This window comes from Macrotis lagotis, chromosome X (genome assembly GCF_037893015.1).
Source record: "Macrotis lagotis isolate mMagLag1 chromosome X, bilby.v1.9.chrom.fasta, whole genome shotgun sequence".
Classification (NCBI taxonomy): Eukaryota; Metazoa; Chordata; class Mammalia; order Peramelemorphia; family Peramelidae; genus Macrotis; species Macrotis lagotis.
In genome coordinates, this window is record NC_133666.1 from 49339237 (window position 1) to 49361269 (window position 22033).

General features: G+C 39.2%; 1 protein-coding gene across 1 annotated transcript; it reads left to right on the forward strand.

Moving 5' to 3' along the window:
* Nucleotides 1-3244: 3244 nt before the first annotated feature.
* On the forward strand, nt 3245-4981 carry LOC141501449 (lysophosphatidic acid receptor 4-like). Its single transcript, XM_074205388.1, has one exon. The coding sequence runs from the start codon at nt 3357-3359 to the stop codon at nt 3987-3989; it is 633 nt and encodes a 210-aa protein (XP_074061489.1). The 5' UTR covers nt 3245-3356; the 3' UTR covers nt 3990-4981.
* Nucleotides 4982-22033: the final 17052 nt, after the last annotated feature.

The window sequence follows — 22033 nt, forward strand, 5'->3', positions numbered from 1 at the left end:
CCCTGACTCCATACTCAACATTCTTCCCCTGTACCCTGATGCCTCTAATTTCTCTTGTACTTTCTGAGAATCTTCATTTGACACTCCAACTTTTAGCAACTTGCTAGTGGTGTGGTCCATCATTATACCCAAATTTCAATCCTGTTTACTCTTTCCAAAAGCTATTTGAGTGGAGTCACTGATAGTTTTTGCTCTGATGAGTTTTAGAGACCCAAAGAATCAATAATCATGTTTCTTGAATATTTCCTTTGGACAAGACACAGTACAAAGGGATGTAGAGAACAAAATTCATCCATGAAGGAGACTCTGCTGTCATATTTCCTGTAGTGGGGCAGAAACTTGTGCCAGTGAATGGGGAACGTTTTTCCTGACTCAAGAGCAACATGTCTTGCATAGAGACCCAGTTGAAAACCAGAGTTTCCTCAGTCACTACAACCCAAAGGACCGAAGAGGGAAAGGGAAGGCAGGTGCAGGAATGATGATTCCAAGGCAAAGAGCTCAGGAGCAGAGCAGCAGGTAGGGAGTAGGGTGGGGAGTCCCCTGGTTGGCTTGTCTGGCTCAGTCTATCCCCTTGAATCTCTGTCATTTAATAGTGTCATGGCCATTCTCTCTCCTCAGCTGCTCTGATGGGTGAAGTGGGGCCTCTTTTTCCTCAGTTAACCAGAGAAATTGTGGGAGTAGACACCATCCCTCAAGGAGTTTAGAGTAAAGCTGAGGAGTTAAGACACGCACAAGAATGGGTAACCAATGATATAGACATCAGATGATGAAGATACCAAGAATAGGAAGGAAGGATTCTAAGAGTATAGACAAAGTTGGAAGAGACCATCACAATTTTAATCCCCTAATTTTACAGATGAAGAAACTGGGGTACAGAGAAGTTAGTTACCTTGTTCAGGGTCACACACATGGTATGAGGCAGGATTTGAATTTAGGCCTTCCTGACTCCAAGTCCCATGCTTTATCTACCATTCTGCACTGCCAGACATATATTATTACTATGAAATGAAACTTGGGTTGGAATGAAACAGTCCTCATCAGGCAAAGGGGCAAAGGAAAGGAATAAGTATTTATTAAGCCAGGCATTGTACTAAGCATTTTGCAGATATTCTCTCAGTTGATTCCTTATATGATGGGCACTATTATTATTCTCACTTTATGACTGATGAAACTGAGGCAAAGAGAAGTTAAGTGTCCAGGACCACAGAGCTAGTGAGTAGCTGGGGTAGGATTTAGAGACAAGTCTTTCTGATTCTGCAGCTGCCACCTAGCTGCATAAGCCATTCCCTCTGTAATAACTCTCACTTTTTTAAAATAGATTTTTGCAAGGCAATAAGGTTAAGTGGCTTGCCCAAGGCCACACAGCTAGGTAATTATTAAGTGTTTGAGGCTGCATTTGAACTCAGGTCCTCCTGACTCCAGGGTGGGTGCTCTATCCACTGCGCCACCTAGCCGCCCAATAACTCTCACTTTTAAGAGCATTCTGACTCAGCTTCCATTTTAAGTGATATATTAGGAAAGGCATCAGTTTGTGAGTCAGAGAGTTTAAATTAAAATCCTGGTTCTACTTATTTGTGTGATCCTGATCAAATCTCTTCTGTACAGTGAGAGTTCCCTCCCTAAGGTGCTCTACATCTCGAAATCCTACATTTGTAGCATCCACTTACAAGAGACTTGACTGCCAGTGTTGCCTAGACAGTCTATTTTCTTTCTTTTTTTGTGGGGCAGTGGGGTTAAGTGACTTGCCCAGGGTCACACAGCTAGTAAGTATCAAGGGTCTGGGGCTAGATTTGAACTCAGGTCCTCCTGATTCCAAGCTATCCATTGCAATATCACGTAGGGCCCACAAGCTGATCTACTTTTTTTTTGGAAAGATTTATTTAGAGTTTTACAATTTTTCCCCAGTCTTACTCCCCCCCCCACAGAAAGCAATTTGTTAGTCTTTACATTGTTTCCATGGTGCACATTGATCCAAATTGAGTGTGATGAGAGAGAAATCATATCCTTAAGGAAGAAACATAAAGTAAAAGAGATAGCAAGATCACACAATAAGATATCTGTTTTTTTCTAAATTAAAGGTAATAGTCCTTGGTCTTTGTTCAAACTCCACGGCTCTTTCTCTGGATACAGATGATATTCTCTATTGCAGACAGCCCCAAATTGTCCCTGATTGTTACACTGATGGAATGAGCGAGTGCATCAAGGCTGGTCATCACCCCCATGTTGCTGTTAGGGTATACAGTGGTTTTCTGGTTCTGCTCATCTCACTCTGCATCAGTTCATGCAAATACCTCCAGGCTTCCCTGAAATCCCATCCCTCCTGGTTTCTAATAGAACAATAGTGTTCTATGACACACATATACTACAGTTTGCTAAGCCATTCCCCAAATGAAGGACCTTTACTTGATTTCCAATTCTTTGCCACCACAAACAGGGCTGCTATGAATATTTTTGTACAAGTAATGTTTTACCCTTTTTCCTCATCTCTTCAAGGTATATACCCAGTAGTGGTATTGCTGGATCAAAGGGTACGCTCATTTTTGTCGCCCTTTGGGCATAGTTCCAAATTGCTCTCCAAATTGCTCCACCAACAATGTAATAGTGTCCCAGATTTCCCACAACCCTTCCAACAATGATCATTATCCTTTCTGGTCATATTGGCCAGTCTGAGAGGTGTGAGGTGGTACCTCAGAGAAGCTTTAATTTGCATTTCTCTAATCAGTAATGATTTAGAGCAATTTTTCATAAGACTAAGGATTGCTTTGATCTCCTCATCTGTAAATTGCCTTTGCATATCCTTTGACCATTTGTCAACTGGGGAATGGCTTCTAAGCTGGTCTACTTTCAATGAAGCAGTTCTGTCACTCACACCTGCATTTCCACCATCCCATTAGTTATAGCCAACTGGAGGAATCACACCCTTCCTTCAGCAAATTCTTGTCCCATCTCATTCACAGCTAAGTTCCTCTTCTATGTCGATATATTAATGCCTCCATATAAGGAAAAATGGAATTCCTTGCAACTCAATTCATGAGAACCATTAAGAATAAGTGTGAACAGAAGTTTCATCTGCATGGAAAAAACAGCACAGAAATGGAACTCAATGTCTTTATCACTGATCAGTACCACAAGGGGTGTGTGGTTTCATGAGAATACATGATCTTTTCTGAAGGGATTCAAGTAAACACATGAAAGATGTTAGTGTGTGCTTTGCGTGCTCAAGAGAGTTACTGATCAAGCTCAAGTGAGATGTATACCTTGGTGTGGGGAAGTCTGTTTTGTGACCTAATTTCTTTCCTTCTTCACATCCATTTAGGAATCCTTTTCGCTTCCAAGGGCTCACCAAGAGAGATCATATGAAAGATCTCCGAAGGTACCTGGTATTCAAATATATCCAGTATCTCGTCTTGCCATATCCTCATGTCATCATCAGTTTGCTAGGCCTATTGGCTAGTTTGTATGTTATACTGCTCCTGATGTCTTCCAACATTTCCAGAAAATCCACAGTAGTATTTATTCATAATGTGGCCAAGGCAGACATCCTGGTAGTAGTAAGTGGGTTTGCTGTGCTCCAAGATGCCTTCCAGGGTGAAAGTTCAACATGTCCTTTTCAGATGACCCTGTGGCAAAACTTCCAGACTGCAAATGTCCATGTCAGCTCCCTCTTGCTCAGCTGTGTGAGTCTAGAGGCCTTTCTGATCACATTCCTTCCAATTGAGACCCGCCACATAAGAACTGTCCGACATGCGAGGATGGCTTCGAAGTTCATCTGGATTTTCATCATTGTCGAGTGTATTGTTTATCAGCTGGCGAGCTTAAAGGACCTCAACACCACTTCTCTGGGTACACCCAAGCACACTTTGGTGCTACTTAATTTCTGCAATGGAACAGCAGCCCTGTTGAAGTCATTCATTTATCCCATTGGTTTACTCTTACGAATCATCAATGTATATCTCTTTTATAAGATATTCTTCAACAGGTCACCTTGAAGTGATTCAAAGAGGAGATGCTCAGGTACCGGGCAAAAGAAGAAAACATGTATATGACCTGTGAACTGAGACTTGGAGGAATGTTTAGGGATGTCTGACCCTTGTTACTTCTTGGGTGTTTACTATATATTACTTCATGTCAAAGAACATGTGAAAAGCATAGAGACTATCTTGGAGGAGTTCATAGGCTTCCAGATTTCAAGCTGGAAGGGAACTCTAAGATAAAGTCTGGCCTGTCATTTTAGAGAGGAGACAGAGGTCCAGAGAGGTTCCATGTGCCCATGGTCTCACACGTAATAAGTGCCAGAATCCAGGATTTGAACCTAGTTCTTCTGACTCCAAATCTCGCTAGATCATGAGAGGTGAAATTGATTAAAGCAATTTGCATCATATAATCACTAATTCTTCATTGATTATCTTCCATGTACACAGCATTGTACAAGGTGCTGGAAGGGACATAAAGATAATGAATACTTTGGGCTTGTTTCCAAGGAGCTTACAGGGTAGTTAGAGCAATAAGACTAATGCTAAGCAGCATAAACAAAGAGGAGATGGCATATTAGAGTCATAAGTTACTGATTACCCACACAAACTTGGCTAAGTCACACCATCTATGTGGGCTTCTATAAAATGAGGGAACGGATCCTTTCAGCTTGGACATTCGATGACAACCTGAATTGCATGATACAAGCATGAAGTGCTACAGGCTCTCAAAGGAAAGTTGTAATAGAATTTGTTTCTGAGGTGGGCAGGGAAGGCCTTGCCAAGGAGGTACTGGGATGTAAGCCAGGTTGGAAGGCTAAGCTTGTTACCACCCCACATACCTCCCAAAGGCATTCTTTTGTAAAAGAGCAAGTTGGTTCAGGCCTATGTTCAAGGATGCCTCTTTCTTTGAGAAGCTCTCATTAAAGTTTGGTAAGGAAAGTGGTTCTCCCTTAAATTTCCTCCAACATTTTTGGTGATTGAATCTCAAGGTGTTTCACATAGGCATTCTAGATTGGATGGATATATATATATATATATATATATATATATATATATATATATATATATATGTATATTTTTAAGTGCAAATGTAAGATATGTATATATATCTTACATTTGCACTTAAAATTTGAAGGTTTGTAATTTGTACGCATCATGTCCGCTGATCTTTACGTTAGCCCTTCAAGTAAGACTTATAATAGCATTGCAAGAAACTGAAACTTAAGTTATTTGCCCATGTCATAGTTGGGATTTGAACTTGGGTCTTCCTGACTCCAAGTCTGATACTGTTTACTACAGCATTCTGCGTCCTCTAATGAATGAAGTTATTGAGTAAGAGCCTTAGTCCATAGCTGACAGGCCTATGCACCTCTGAATGATTGGCTTGTACTTGGTTCCTGAACAGGAACTTGGCCTTAATGGGCATCTTTGGGTCCACAACTTGAAGTTAAACACAAGGACATCTGGGCAGCAGGAAATTAAAGTATGAGAAGGCAGGAAGGCTTGGACATCTGGCCAAACAAAGCGCTGCACACGTGCTAGTCAGACTAGGAGATGCATAAGATCCCTTCTCTAAACCTATGATCCTATGGGATTGACAATTAGAGGATCCAATGAACTGACAGACAAAGCAGATACTTGAGATCAAACTGACTTTTAAGACTGATACTTTCTAACTGACCAGAATTACTTCTTCGCTCCTCTCTCGGCCATAGCTCTTTTTAGAGTGTAATATACACTCTATCCTCCTCCTTCCTTCTCCTTCCTCTCCTAATCCCTATAGAGAAGGAAAATAAATGATCAGAGCCAGACATAGCCAGCAAACCCAAATTCTCTTCTGGGATATTTCTACTCTTTATAGGTCAGAGTAAAGTTTGAAATTCCCTTTCAGTCCTCTCCTTAAGGACCAACCCCCTACCCCCCATGAAGAGACCAATTCATATGAAATGGCTTCTTGAAGTAGATTGTGGGTCATATGATTCTAGTTCTGATGACAGCCCTTCTCATACCCTTCAACATTTCCCTCATTTTCTTGAAATAGGACGTGGCCTTAGAAATGCTTCTCAGTATAAAGGAAGAAGCACTTGGATTGAATTTCAAGAGTGCTGAGTTCTCCTTGTCCTGACTGGCACTTATGAGCTGTGTGACCTTGGGCAAATACCTTCTCCCCTATGGGCTTCAGTTTCTTCCTTTTTAAAGTAAGGGGGTTGGCCTCAATGATTTCTTTGGTCCCTTTCAGCTCTTTCTATGATTTTTTAGGGATGAGAAGATTGGTGAGTGGGAGTAGGTGGCAACTTCTATTGCTGTTCTCCAGCATCCAAACAATTCCCTCTGCACCCACCATTGGCATAATGATTACCCACAAGGCTGCTGCTGCCAAGAGGGTCTGGGAGGAGAGCCAAGGAAATGAGAAGTGCCAAGAAGGCTCTTCCTGTTGAATAGAGGTGGATGACTTACGAGACAGAGCCCTAGAAAAGGTTGCTAGAGAAGCAGAGACTCATCCTTTCCAGACCTGAATCGTGGGGTGTTTGTCAACTGTGGAGGGTAGTAGTTATAATAGCTCTATTTTCTGTAGTGCTTGGAAGTATACAAAATGCTTTCTTCACAACCTTGTGAGCTAGTTAGTAGAAGTATTTTTACAAGTGAGAACTGGACTCGATTGGACTTCCAATTGGGTTAAGACTAGATGGCCAAGGAGGTTCCTTTCAAAGATCAAATTTAGTGATTCTGTGAAGCTAAGTTTTAAAATGGTCAAGTGATTTGCTCAAGCTCACATGGATAGGAAGCATACAAGCTGAGATTTGAACCCCAAGTCTAGTGCCCTTTTAACTTTACCATACTGCCTACTTAATGGTTGTCAACTCATTAAAAAACCATAGCATTGTTCAGGACAAAATCCAGCCTCTCTCCATATAGAAACTTACAATCAAAATCTCAATCTCTATCTCTCTCTCTCTCTCTCTCTCTCTCTCTCTCTCTCTCTCTCTCTCTGTCTCTCTCTCTCTCCCCCCTCTCTCTCCCCCTCTCCCTCTCCCTCTCCCCCCCATTTCCCCCCATCTCCCTCAGTCCCTTTCTTCCATCTCCTCTCTCTATCTCTTTTTTGCTGTCTTTCTTTCTCTCCCTCTCTACTCTCTCTCCCTGTCTCTATTCTCTTTTCTTTATTCTCTTCCTTCTCCTGTATATGTCTCTCTTTCCTCTCTATATGTCTGTAGCTCTTTCTCTCCTTCTGTTTCCTTTCTCCTCTTTTTCTTCTCTCTTCCTCTCCCTGTGTCCCTCTCTTCCCTCTCTTCTCTCTCTCTTCTCTCCTGTCTCTCTCTCCTCTCTGTCTCTGTCTTTGTTTCTGTCTCTGTCTCTTTCTCCACTCCCCCCTCCCCTGACTTTTTGAGTTTTCTGTTTTCAGTCCAAAGACTTCAGTTTTCAATCTGTATCTTTGACTGTCTGAGCACCTGAATTTATTTTAAGGACTTTGCTTGAGCAGTGAGCTTAATAATGTGGAACCTTATGCATTGGGACAGTCTGTGTAGTATTGGGAAAGGCCGACATCCTACCTCCAGCTTTACTGCTGAGTATTCAGGTGACTTTGGGCAAGACACTTTCTATTGATGGCACATTTAGAGGGCAGTAATTCCCCCAAGGTCATGCAGATAGTAAGTAGAATAGCATAGAAAGGATTCAAACTGAGGTCATAGAATTCTAGAATCATTGAGTCAGAGCTAGAAGGATCCTCTGAGATTATCGAATCCAATTCTTTCATCTTCCAGATGAGGAGCTCAGAATCCAAAGAGGCTGAATAATTTGTCATTCATCATACAGAGTTCAACAAAATGAGTACACTAGACTGTGCCTTGACCATGACAGGCCAAACAATGCCAGACCAACTAGGAGCTGGTCCTTCACCAATATCCATTTCAAGGCCTCCAAAACTTGCTATCTATTGATTCCTTTCTAGATAAGAAATGAGATGAAGAAAGTCTGCACATCTTCTGCCAGACAGATTTGTAGTAACTGTGCCCCACACTCTAGAGGAAAATGAAAGCCATTAGAACTAACTAAAATGGTCTTTTTTTGCAAGTTCTAGAGCTCTGTCTATGCCCTTGTAACCCTCAAACATCAAGGTTTGTCACATGACTAGACGTCTGACTGGTAAGGTCTAAGGATTTCACATTTCATTTGGATGCTAGACATGTGAGCACAATGTTCGTCTGATTCCTTGTTATTCTTGCCTTGGGACAAACTTACACAATCTCACCTGCTTGGTTACCATTGTCATCCTCCTAAAAGCAACATAGAGTCCCCACAGTGGTGTGCTGACAAATTTTTAACAAATGATCCTCTAGGGGAAAATGTGCACAGGATGCATTTTTCAGTTTAATCTACATTCCTAACATATTCATAGCTTTCTTCAATCTAAACAATCAACAAAACATATAAAGCCTTGATTTATAGTTTTTCCCAATTTCCAAAGAGTAAATGCTCAAACTGAAAATTTAACAATCAGCTCTTATGAGCCAGTTTGAACTAGTTCTAGTACATCTGAGTTCCCAGCAGAAGAAGACTTTGTAGGCACTCACAGGATGACAGATTTGGAAAGAGATCTAAAAGGATACATAAGCCAGCTGTATCTGACTGAGAGTCCCTTGGTGACATTCCCCAACATACTCAACTGATTTCCACTTGAAGATCTCAGGTGCTAAGATCTATTACATCTGGAAGCATCCCATTCCTCTTTTGACTAGATATAATTCAAAGAAAGTCTAAATCTCCCACTCTGTAACTTCTACCAATGACTCCTGCTTCTGTCCTCTGGAGTCAAGAACAAAGCTAATCCCTCTTCCGTGTAACAGCCCTTCAGATGTTGGAGTCCTATGATTGATTATTTCCCCCTGAATTTTCCTTGTACTCTCATTAAAGTGAGGGGATAATTTGTCATCCCAATGAATTTTGGAACCCCTGGGCCGTAGACTAAACCATGACATAAGTTACTAAACTGGAAGTCCTCCCCCTCCCAAAAGACCTGGCCCAGATTGGAAGATACCTAAAAGAGCAACTCATTCAATCTGTACCTGAGCAGAAAGAATCTAGCCAATATCCCCAACAAATGATTATCCAGCCTCTACTCTGTCCTTCCTAGATGTGGAAGCTGTGAACATGGAAGGTCAACTTCATTACATGGAGCAGGTGAGAAAGAGCTTGGTAAAATAACATTACTATCTTATTTTAGAATTGATGATATACGATAGACATATTTCTCCAGGGGAAAGACCAAAAGACAGGATGGATATAAAAAGGAAAAACTGTTAAAACACCCAAACACTAAAATAAAAAGTTAAAAGTCATTGAAAAGATTTTGAAAAAGTATAATAAATCTTAAAGAAATCAGCACATATTTAAAAATATAATTAACCTCTCCCATGAGTTATGTAGATAAGACTGTATTTTCAAGGGCTCTGGCAGCAAAACTTCAAGCCCCAGCAGGTCCTATCCAGAAAAAAGGCTCTGAGGGCAAAAACTAGTGATGGGTTGCTGTCTGGAGTGCCAGTCTAACCAAATTTGGAAAGGTTCATCACTAGGTTGACTGCGGAAGAATGGATTTTATTTTTTTTTGGCTATAGCAACTCTCAAAGAAAATTATGTTTCAGAGGCACTGTGATTTGTGTTGGGCTGGACATTAGATATATAGTGTATATCACAGATCCATGAAATATTACTAGATAAAAATTTTATTAAAATCACGAACTTAGGAAAGTCATGAAAAAGAATAACTTCCTTGGGTCTTGGTTTTCTCTCTTGTAAAATGGGGGTGTTGAATTAGGTGATCTCTAAAGTTCAATATCACTCCAAAATCCTTTGATCATATGATAACAGAACCAGGTTTAGCACTCCTCAAATTCCTTCCTGGAGCCTTGGAACAATCACTGCTTATCATCATGGCCAACTGGTAAACTGTGCTGCTCCCAAGACAGTTTTGAGTCTCTGAAAGATATGATACAGTTGCAGACTCCTTGAGCATGTTAGAAAAATATTCCATACTTGTTACCACTATGGATTTATGATGATCACCTAAATGGGGCAAAACAAGTATTTCTGATCTTTACTATTGTCTTATTTATCTGGTTTTGTTGGGGATAACTTAAGCTTACTCTTTTAAGTATCAACATTTAGGAAAACTTCAATTGCTTTTAATGAAATTCTTTCTAAAATTCATGATATACTTCCTTGCCTTAGTAGATAAAATATATTAAATGAATCTTTACCTTCTATTATTGACTCAGTTTTATCATTACAAATATAAGTTATTGTATTTCAATGATACCCGCAGACCATGTTATTTACCCCATACCATGAAAGATTGCTATGATGTCCAAATGGTAAGTCAACAATCCAATTGAACAAATGTTTGTGCTAGGCAAGGGGATATGAAGACAAAGCATATCATTTCCTGCACTCAAGGGGATGGTGCTGGTATATAACAAGTACAGAGATAAGTAAATACACAGTAATTTGAGGTGAGAGAGGAGAAGGAGATGAGGATAGTTTCTTGAAGAAGGTGGCATCTAAGTTAAATCTAAAAGGAAAAGAAGGATTTGGATTATTAAAGATAAAGATGAAAAGGGAGTGAATTGAAAGCCTTGAGATGGCCTGTGCAAATGCACTGATGATGATGATGATGATGATAATGATGATGATGTTTATATTTTGCCCTAGAAGAAGACCATGACATCAGGGAGGTGATGCCATGACAAGCATGTGAATTGGATTTGAATGATGGGGCTGCTGTGCTAAGTCACCAGCCTCACTTTCTCCTCCAGAGCCATCTGGGTCCAGTGGCCGGATAGGAATCTGGACAACTGGAGATGACTCTGGATGTGGGGCAATCAGGGTGAAGTGACTTATCCAAGGACACACAGCTAATACGTGCCGACTTTGGATTTGAACTCAGGTCTTCCTGACCTCAGGGTCAGCACTCTACCCACTGTGCCATTTAACTGCTCAAAATGCACTGAGGTGAGAGATGAAATACAGTCTGGGGAACAGCTCATAGTCTAATTTGTCTGGAATGTAAAGTAGGTGAAAATTAAGTTATGCATGGTCTTAAAGGCCAGGCTAAGTTTGTATTTTATACTAGAAGCAACAGAGAGTCACTAAAGTTTTCATTTGTTTTGGGCATGGTACCTTAGGAAAATATGTTGGCAGTGTGTGTGTGTGGGAAATGGATTGTTGAGAGGAAAGCCTAGAAGATCAGTTAGGAAACGATTACATTTTCTGGACTGAAACTAGTTCAGATGAGAAGAAATGAAGACCTAACAAGGATAATGGCCTTGTTAGTGGAGCCTTGTCCAGTCATATTCGATTCTTTGTGACCTGATTTGTGGCTTTCTTGACAAAGATATTGGAGTGGTTTGCCATTTTCTCCTCCAGCTCATTCTACAGAAGAACAGGTAACAGGATTAAGTGGAAGGGTTCAAATACTATGGAAGGCATGATGGAGCCAGCTCAAATGAACTCAGAAGAGATGATTGTTAAATATTTAGTGTGAACATTTATATTCCGGAAATTACTAAAGGTACAAATCAGGGCTTGATTGGTTGTTTTGTTGAATGTATTTACTTATCATATAGAACATATGGTCTATTGTATAGAATTAAGAGAGTGATGGAGAAACTGTTCTTGATTATAATTTAGGATAGTGCTAGTACTGGTGGATACCAGGGGAAACTAAGTACCAACCATCCTTTTATTTTTTAAAAAGATATTTTTTGGGGGTGATGATCAAACATGATGGACTTACTCATTCCATAAGTGCAATAATCAGGGACAATTTTAGGGGATCTGTGATGGAAAATATCATTTGTATCCAGAGAAGGAACTGTGGAGTTTAAATGAAGACCAAAGATTATTATCTTCAATAAAAAATCTTACATATTACATAATTTTGCTATCCCTAATATTTTCTTTCTTCCTTAAGAATATTTTTTTTTCTCAACACATTCAATTTTGATCTATGCATATCATGGAAACAATTGTAAAGACTATCAGACTGCTTTCTGTTGGGGGGAGGGGGAATTTTGTAGAATTCAATACTTTACAAAAACTGATTGATAGGAACTGCTATTGTATATAATTGGAAAACAAATAAAATATTTATTTTTAAAATATGCTATTTTTCTAAATGAAATATAAAACAAATGTTTAACATTTTCTTTTTAAAATTTTGAGTATTCTTGCTTACTGCCCTCTTTCTTCATTCTAGCAATTTGATATACATTATATATGTGCAGTCATGGGAAACATATTTCCATATTAGTCACATTGTGACAAATCAAAAAAAAATACAAGGAAGTTAAACTAAAAAATAATGCTACAATCTGCATTCAGATCTCTGGAGGTAGATAGAGCATTTTTTCATAGTGACTCCTTTGGAATTATCTGGGATAACTGTAGTAGCTGAGAACAGCGAAATCATTCACAGTTGATCATTGTACAATATTGTTTTTTATAATGTACAATGTTCTCTTGGTTCTGCTCACTTCAATTTGTATCTGTCCGCGTAAGTCTTTCCAAACAAACATCTTTTTTTCAACAAGAAATACTAATTCAAAGATTCCCACCAGGTTCTGCTTCTGGCATCATGCACATAGAGGTGATTCTCCAGGTTCTTAAAACCGAGAACCTGATTTAATTTCCAGAAGCTGAGAAAGTCACTTCACTTTCCAGATCCTGTTCAATAATAAGGACCAGGCACTGGCAATCCTATGTTCACCTAGGTAGTTATGCTCTTTACCCAACACCAGAGGGCACTTATGGGAACTAGCAACCCCTCTCTCTATGGTTTTCTGAGAGCTGGCTATCTTAATCCTCTAAATGGATTCTTTTGTGGGAAGCAGCATTTATCTCATCAGTCTGGGGTGTGACCTTTGTGAAGCTATCCAATCAGACTCTTGGCTCAGGCCCTCCTCATCAAGAAGGCTTCACAACCTCTTTTCTTTTTCCTGTAACAATGAATACAATCATGCTAGTGTGACAAATGGAGTTCACGTAAACATGGATGAGTTGTGAATAGTTCTCCACTTGTAACCACGCAAACAGAAGAAAAGAAGACCAACTATTTAAACAATTATATTGAACCACCATGCGGGCTAGGTACTTTCGATTTCTCCATGACCTTGGGAGCCCTGTGCCAGTCTATAGGCACACCCCAGCTCAGGAGTTTTAGGGACATAATTCAAGTACTTAATAATAATAATAAAATAACAAGAATAACAACATCAATAAAAATAATCAACATAACTTGAAGTTCAACATTTAAAAAAAACCCAACGAAGATCTTGGCAATCACTTCTTGGCCAATACAGGGAGAAGAAATGAAGCAGTGTCAGATTTTATATTCTTGGGCTCAAAGATCACTGCAGATGGTAACTGCAGTCACATAATTAAAGGGCATTTGCTCCTTGGAAGGGTTATTATGGCAAATCCAGATAGCACGCTACAAAGCAGAGATCACTTTGCCAACAAAGGTTCATATAATCGAAGCTATGGTTTTTCCAGTAGCAAAGTATGGCTGTATGAGTTGGACTATTAAAAAACTGAGCTCTGTAGAATTGATGTTTCCAAATCATGGTGCTGGAGAAGACTGAGAGTCCCTTGGACAGGAAGGAGATCAAATCAGTCAATACTCAAAGAAATTAATTCAGACTATTTACTGGAAGGTTAAATACTTTTACTGAAGCTTAAATACTTTGGCCACATAATGACAAGTCAGGATTCACTGGGAAAAACTCCCATGTTGGGAAAGACTGAAGGTAAAAGGAAAAGGGGATTGTAGAGGATAAGATGGAAAGATAGTGTCATGGTAGTAACAGACTTTGGGAGATTGTAGAGGGTAGTAAGACTTGGTTTACTCCAGCCCATGGGGTCATAAAGAATCAGATACAACTGAACAACAAAATATCGTGTTGTAAGATTTGCAAAGCACTTTATAGATACGATTTCCCTGAATCCTTACAATACCCTTGAGAAGGAGGCATTGTTATTAACTCCATTTTACAAATTAGGAAATCAAGGCTCAGTGGTTGACTTGCTCAGTGTCACACAGGTTGTAAGTATCTGAGGAAGAATTTGAGCTCAGGTCTTTTTGATCCCAAGTCCATCTCTTTATCCTTTGTACCACTTAGCCATTGGCTACTCTGCTCTGTCTAGACCCTGCACAGCTGGACTATGGACCATTCTGTGTAATTATCCCATCCCTCTACTGTCTGCTAATTGATAGTGGAGTGGGGAGTCAGTATCAAGTACCAAGAGAGGTGTTTCCTGTGCTGCTATTCCTTGAACTAGCCATGATCAGGGTTCTTCTGCCCCAGGTTCTTCAGCTCTTTCTGTATCATCATGGAACAGTTGGAGGTGGGGAGAATAGGACATGTCTGCTTCCTCCGTAGCTTTGCTCACTCAGTTTTCTGTTCCTCATTTGTTTGCCAGTTCCAGGTGCATTCCAGCCTCATTAGTCATGGTAAGGAGGAGGGGGGTGGTATAAAGAGGAAGGATGGACACTGCACTGATTTTAAAAGAATGTTTTGGGGCAGTGACCTTAATGTTGCATGCAAAATTAAGCTACTACTGGACTGTTATTTGTTCCTTGATTTAATTCTTCTCTCTCTTTCCCTTCTACACACACACACACACACTCTTCCTATCTCTACCTATTGGGGTGTGTGTGTATGTGTGTGTGTGTGTGTGTGTGTATGTGTATACATATATATATATATATATATATATATATATATATATATTTACAAGACAGTAGGGTTAAGTGACTTGCCCAAGGTCACACAGCTAGGTAATTATTAAGTGTCTGAGGCCTTGGACACTCAGGTCCTCCTGATTCCTGAACTGGTGCTCCATTCACTGAGCTACCTAGCTGCCCCCCATCACCTAGCTGCCCCTGGTCACTATATTTTTAAAAAGAAGCCACTCTCATAATGCTGAGTGCTTTGATCTATGCTGCTTATCAGCTGTTTCAGCATTTCACATCCTAAATATTACTAATACATTTTTTAGTATTGCTATACTAATGAAAGTAAATTCAAAATCATAGTAGTGACAATTGGCCAAATGTTCCTTCTCTAAGCTTGATGTATACTTAAAGTCAGTATTCACCAGTCGCTTAATATTTGCCATAGCAAGACTCTAATGGCAGAGACAAGGCACAAGGTCAGTTGTAATAAGATTCATTCAATAATCATTTATTAAGCACCCATCATATGTAGAGCATTGTGCTCAGAAATGATCAAATCAGAAGCCTTGGGCTCTAGCCCTACTACTAACAAGGCCTGACTTGAGTGAAGCTACTTTCTTCTCTAGGCTTCAGTTTTTTCATCTGAAAAATGAGTTGGATTAGATGAACATTTTTTTTCTCTGAGGATGATATTCAAAGTCCCACCATCAAAACTCTTTTCTGAATTATGATCTGAAATTTATTTAATTCCTATGATATCTCTGGGTTATAAGATGGGGTCCTTTTCACATCATCTCAGGGACACTATTTAAGCAAAACTACAAAGGAACTGGATAGATCTGGGCTGAGGAGATTCTTTTCCAGTCTCCATGATACTCTTGACTACCATGTAAATCTATTTTGGACCCAGATAGAAAAAACACCAGATGGAATTAGTGACCTTTGCCGTACTTCTCACCAGTAACCAAAATCACTGTTCTCCCTAAGCAAAGTTTAGCTAAGACATAGTCCCTGCCCTGAAAGAACTTCATAGGATCATATATTTAGAGTTAACAAGAATTTTAAAGGTCGTCTAGTCCAGACCTCTCATTTTACATATAAGGAGCTAAGACTCAGAGAGATTAAGCAGTACAGTTGGGATTGAAACGCAGTTCTACTTTATGATCTAACAAGGACATCAACATGGGTAATTTCAAATTACACTAAATAAGTGCACCTCTCCTTTCCACTCAGACAACATCAGAACTACCAAAAGAAGCTCCATTGTGGTTGAGAAGCTATATGGAAGATATAAAGCAGGAAATTAGACTCTTAAGTAAGAATTTGTGGTTTAGGTAGGAAATTATTTTTTTTAATTTTTGCAAGACAATGGGAGTAAGTGATTTGCCCAAGGTCACACAACTAGAAAGGGTCAAGCATCTAAAGCCAATTTTGAACTCAGGTTCTCCTGACTCCAGGGCTGGTGTTCTATCCACTGCACCACCTAGCTACTCCTGGATTGTAGAAAATATTAATAAAGCAGAGGATGCTGAAAAAGATATTAGAGAACTGAAAAATTCAAAGATGAATCACTATTTTTAAAAATATCAAACCTATGATTTTTATTGGTAGAGGAAACTTCCTCTACTAATGTAGATAGGTACCTACTTTGCAATTTACAGTACTACAGAGTTGTTTGAAGACACTTGCACTTAAAGGTTAAATGACTTTCTTAGGGGCACAAAGATGGTACTTGGGTGAGAGATGGAATTTGAACCTAGATATTCTTGACTGTGAAGTTGTCTCTTTCATCACTATTCACACTGTGTCTTGAGCCAACAAATATTTTTAGCATAACCAAAAGACAGTAAAATTTGAGTTTGACGTCTCTAAAAACAAAACTACCTGAACTTGAACACAGAGCTTGACCAGACAATAAAATAATCATTGATTTCCCCCAAATATGATGAAATGGACCCCTCAAAATGCATTTAAGGAAATGATACAAGAAATATGAATAGAATTATTGGAAAAATATTGGTAAAGATCAAATGAGTGGAATCTATAGGTTACATGTGGAGAGGAACTACAAGTATAATTCACTCAGAATTATGGTTGACAAATTCCAGAACTAAAATCCTTAATATGACATAATGAAAATTATCTCAGGAATACATATTACATTTTATCTGAGGACCACTGAGGGAATAAGAGAGAACAGTTATAGGCTAATTCTATGAAAAGTAATCAAACAAAGACATCTTAAAGGCAGGAATGAAGGGGAGGAGGAAGAAGATAGACCAGGGAAAGATTCCTGGAGGAAGTGGAATTTGAATCTGTCTTCAAAGGATGTTGGAATTCAACAGGTAAAGAATAGGAGGAACAATCTCTCAGGCATAGGCAACAGCCTGTGTAAAGGCAGAAAAGGAAGAATTCAAGGTGTATTCAGAAGCCAGGGAGTAATTGTGTTTGGAGATAGGACTGCTTATCATTTTACCAGGGTTACTTGATAAACCAATCATTGAGTTCTGTTTTCTCTGATCCAGGCTACAATCAGAAGATATAGATTCTCATCCAGGATATTGATATCTATTGGGTAACGCAAAATGCACACACACATATAAGCTGAGACGAGTAAACTAGTTTACATCCAGGCTTAGGGAATCATTAACGTATTTTTTTTTGTGGGGGGGAAGTAGATTTTATAACATGTTCCATACAAAAAACAAGTAGTCAACATGGTAGGATTAAATTTCACTTTTTAACTACTTAGCAAGTCTTGTTAATCAGGTTTACTTATCAAGAGAAGTATATGTGACTAGAGATATAAACAACAGTGAAATGTGATATAATCAGGGTTTGTGGTGGTATAATGCACGAAGCAATTCATTTTTCCTTATATTCTAAACCCTTTTATGGACAGCAAAATACTTGATCAGTTGTGAAGGCATTAATTAACATGTAAGGTAGCTGTGGGTTATGGTGGAAAGGACTCTGGTCCAAGAGTTCTAAGCTTAGTGATATCATTAATTTGCTGGGTAAATCATTTCCCAATCTGGGTCTCAATTATTTTCACTTGTAAAATGAGTTGATTGAACCAGAAAAAACTAGAGTTTCTTCTAGCTCCAACATTGACTAGAAAGAGTACTAGATTTGGAATCAGAAGACTTGATTCAAATCTCAATGTTACCACCTGGGTGCCTTGGACAAGTCATGCCCCCTCTTTGGGCCCCTGTGTTACTCCTCTGTACAATGAAGGATTTGAACTAGGTAACCTCTAAAGACCTTTCCAGCTTGATCTCTATGATTCTATATTCCTTAAACCTCCAATTCTACGCTGTCCCGTTTTCTCAGCAAGTGCCCTTGAATCCTACCTTTCTAAGAAAACCAAAAAAAGAAATTCTTTGTGAACATCCTCATCATTGCTCCTATATCACATCTCAAAATCTCTCTACACCCTCCCCCAATATCTCTTTCCTTACTTCAGTCTCAGAGGAAGAGGTGACCTTCCCTGACAAGGCAAACTTCTCAACTTGTGCCCTTAATTCCATCTCCTCCCATAACTAGGACTTGCCTTATAAATCATTTCCCCTCTTTCATCTTCAGTTTCTTCCCATCTTCTGGATCTTTCTCTATTGCCTGAAAACATTCTCATGTCTGTTATATCTTTTCAAGCAACTGTCATCATATTTCATCTCCTTTTTACTGCCAAACTCTTAGAAACATTTATATGTCTCTACTTTTGGTCTCCATTTCCTCACCATCGGATCAATTTGATGTAATGAAAATGTATTAAGCATCCACTATATGATAGGCACTCTGATGACTAGGGATACAAAGAAAAAAAGGAAACAATCCTTGACCTCAAAGATTTTGCATTTAACTGGGGAGATAGAACATGTATACATAAGTAAATACAAATTGATTTGGAGAGAGAATGTACATAAAACTAGGGGATCAGGGAAGGTTTTCAAACTGGAATTGGTACTTGTTGAAGCTTGAAGGAAGCTAAGAATTCTGAAAAAAAGAAGTCAGGAGATAGTCAATTTTAGGAATGGCGGTCAGCCTACAATACATGAAAAACAATTTATGATAAGGCACAGAGATGGGAGAAGATGTTAAAAGGTTTGGAGAAGAGCAAGAAAGTCAATTTCGGTGGAATATTGAATGTGTAAAAGAGAGTGATGTGAAATAAGTCTGGAAAAGTAATCTGGGGTCAGATTTTTGAAGGCTTGAAAAGATTTGATCATGGAAGTGATAGGGAACTACTGAAGATTTCTGGGCAGGGCAGTGACATGGTCAGATTTTGACTTTAGAAAGATTATTTGGCAGCTATGTGGAGCCTGGTTTGGAGAGACTTGAAGTAGAGAGACCAATTAGGAGGCAATTTAATACTCTAGAAAAGAGGTGAAAGAGTCCAATCTAGGATAGTGGTAGTGTGATTTAAGAGGAGCCAGATGGGAAACAAGTGGAATTAGAATGAACAAACCTTAATAACTGTTTGTTAAATGACTTTATCACCATGTTTGCTTCCTAGGCCAAGAGAGATCATAGCCCATCTACATTTTAGTAGATCATTTCATGGACTACTAAGATACAAACTCGCCTAATGCTCTATCCTCTGGTGGCTTGAAACATTTAGCTTACTTTTTTGAGCCAGTATGATGCCCAATGAAAAACTTTTCAAGTCACCACCTAACTGCCAGTGGATGATACCATTTTGGGACAAGGCTAGAATGGAATTGAGTGGCAAGAATTGGGAGAATCTTTTAAATTATGCATTGGTGGCATTCAGCTTATGGAGATGAGCTGAGGTAAGAGGTGCATTATTTTTATTACTCAACCAGTTCTCCAATCTCAGTATAAATTTCCAAACCAGGTTAGGGGAAATCTGTTCAGGGAACACCCCTACTAGGGGAGCGATGCCTAACATTGTGGCGGGCTCATCTTAGGTATTCAATATATACTTGACTTACATTTTTATACTCCCAGATTCCAAGTAAACCCCAAGAGGGTTTTCTTTTCAGACTTTACTGCCCCATCTCTTAGTTCCATGAGCAGAGAAGTAGATTTTTTATCCATCTTATTCATATTATTTTAATTCTATTCAAGCCAGAATGTTTGAAGCTCTGCTGAAGTCACTGATTTTAAGGATAATGTGGTAATTTTCAGCCAGATAATAGGGTTACCTAAGAAACCTTGGCCGGGTTTCTAGGTCTGCATAGACTACTTTTTATACTTGAGAAGCTGGCTTATTCTCAGAATACATTAATCAAGCTATTCAATTTATTCACGGCCTAGCATGAACTCATGTTGATGGTAGTATGAAAATATTCTACTTTATGTTGCTTGTGAGATGGTCACTACTATTAAGAGGTGGTCTGGGTCCAAGAAAGGTGATGTCTTATGGGAAATATTGCCCCCAGGGAGGCCAAAGGCAATTCCAAATTCTATGCCAGGATCCTTGTGGGACAAATTTGTACCCTTGATTTTTAGGTAGACTTGAATGATATCTAAATACTTGCAAAATGAATTTTCTATGAGGCAAAAGTTCCTTGCTCTTCTCTGTTCTTCCCAGACTCAGAATTGTATGTGTCATCATTACATGTCACTAACATTTTAGGCTAACATCATTAACATTTGGACCCTCATTTTCTCTTGGCCCATTTGCCTTCCTGGGCCTGGTCCTTCCATTCTCATCTTACTGGAACTTCCTATCTTCTCACACACCTAAATGGCAGCTACTTCTGTCTATATTGGTTCAAGCTATTGGATATCTCTATTGACTGAAGTGATAGGAGGAGGCACTCAGTGTCCTCTAGAATGTAAAGATGTATAGTCATAGACTCAGAGAAATTAGGAGTTGGAAGGGACCTTGGAGCTATCCAACTGATGGCTGAAAGTAATCTCCGCTAGACTATGTCCAATAAGTGGTCACCTAGTGACTGACTGGGTGAAAACCTTTGATGAAAAGAAACCCACCTACTCCAAGGCCACTCTGACCGCCTCGATTGCTTTTTGGCTGAAGACGCAGCCAAGTGCTACACTAGTGAATGGTTTCTACTATGTCTCAGCCACCTACTTTTTTTGCCCACTTCAACTTTTTGACCAAGTACTTCTTACACAGAAATGAAAATAGCATATTTTCCACTGGGAATGACTTCTGACTATGTGACTTAGGAACATTATTTATTTCCTTTTTAGGGGAAGTTCAATTTGTCTATTTTCCCCAAGAGAGTGCGGGAGTCTTAAGATACCATGCAGAAGAAATGTGGGGTTTCCTTACCTTAGTGGATAATTGTTCATGCTCCATTGAAAAACTGACAGGAGTTAAAAGTACTGTGTCACTGAGCAGTGCCTCTTCTGATTTCCTGTGATTATCCCAGCTAACATTTATATAAGACCTACTATGCACCAGGACTTGGTTTTACAATTATGATCTCATTTGATCCTCACAACATCCTTGTGAGGTAGGTGCTAAATAGGTATTCCCCTTTTACATTTGTAGAAACTGAGGCAAACAGAGGTTAAATAACTTGCCCAGGATCATACAGATAGTATGCTTTTGAGGCTGGATTTGAACTCAGGTCTTGACTCCAGATCCATTGCTCTATTCATTGTGTCACCCTGAGATACCTATTCCAAAGTGTACCTTTCCCAATCTTACATTATTCTCATTCTCAGCTTTCTACTTTACTGAAGTCAGTTCCCCCAGAATCAATATCTTTCTCTACTAATCTCACCATCAGCATCAACGTATCATCATCTTAGTCTTCTACCTAACCTGAGGTTAACCTCTTTCAAAGATGGCAGTCTTCCAGTGAGACCTCATCAGATTTCTACTTTCTCTCTTCCCTATTCCCTCACCAATATCCCTAGTCTCTCCTCTTCCTTTTTTTCACTTTCAAACACACAGAGGTCACCTTTATGTTGAAAACAAGCAAGTAACCAAAGGCAAAATATGACTTGATTTTACAGCAACCTCCAGCTACTCTGACAAAGGCAAAGTCAGAGTTAGAACTAGAAGGGGTCTCAGAAACTAGAATATAGAGACCTTATAAGGGATGCAATGCCCCTTCCAGGGGCCTTTGCAGATTTAAGAGTACAATGGAACAAAGAACAGTGAATCTTATCCAGTGGCATCAAAATCATAAGAACAGGGACTACAAATATATAGAAATATTCCCATAGGCTACATATTGCCTTGAAAAAACACATTAATATTATATCTGATTTTATTTTGATTGATTTTGTGAAATAGCTCCCAATTATATTTTTTTTTTTTAGATTTTTGCAAGGCAAACGGGGTTAAGTGGCTTGCCCAAGGCCACACAGCTAGGTAATTAGTAAG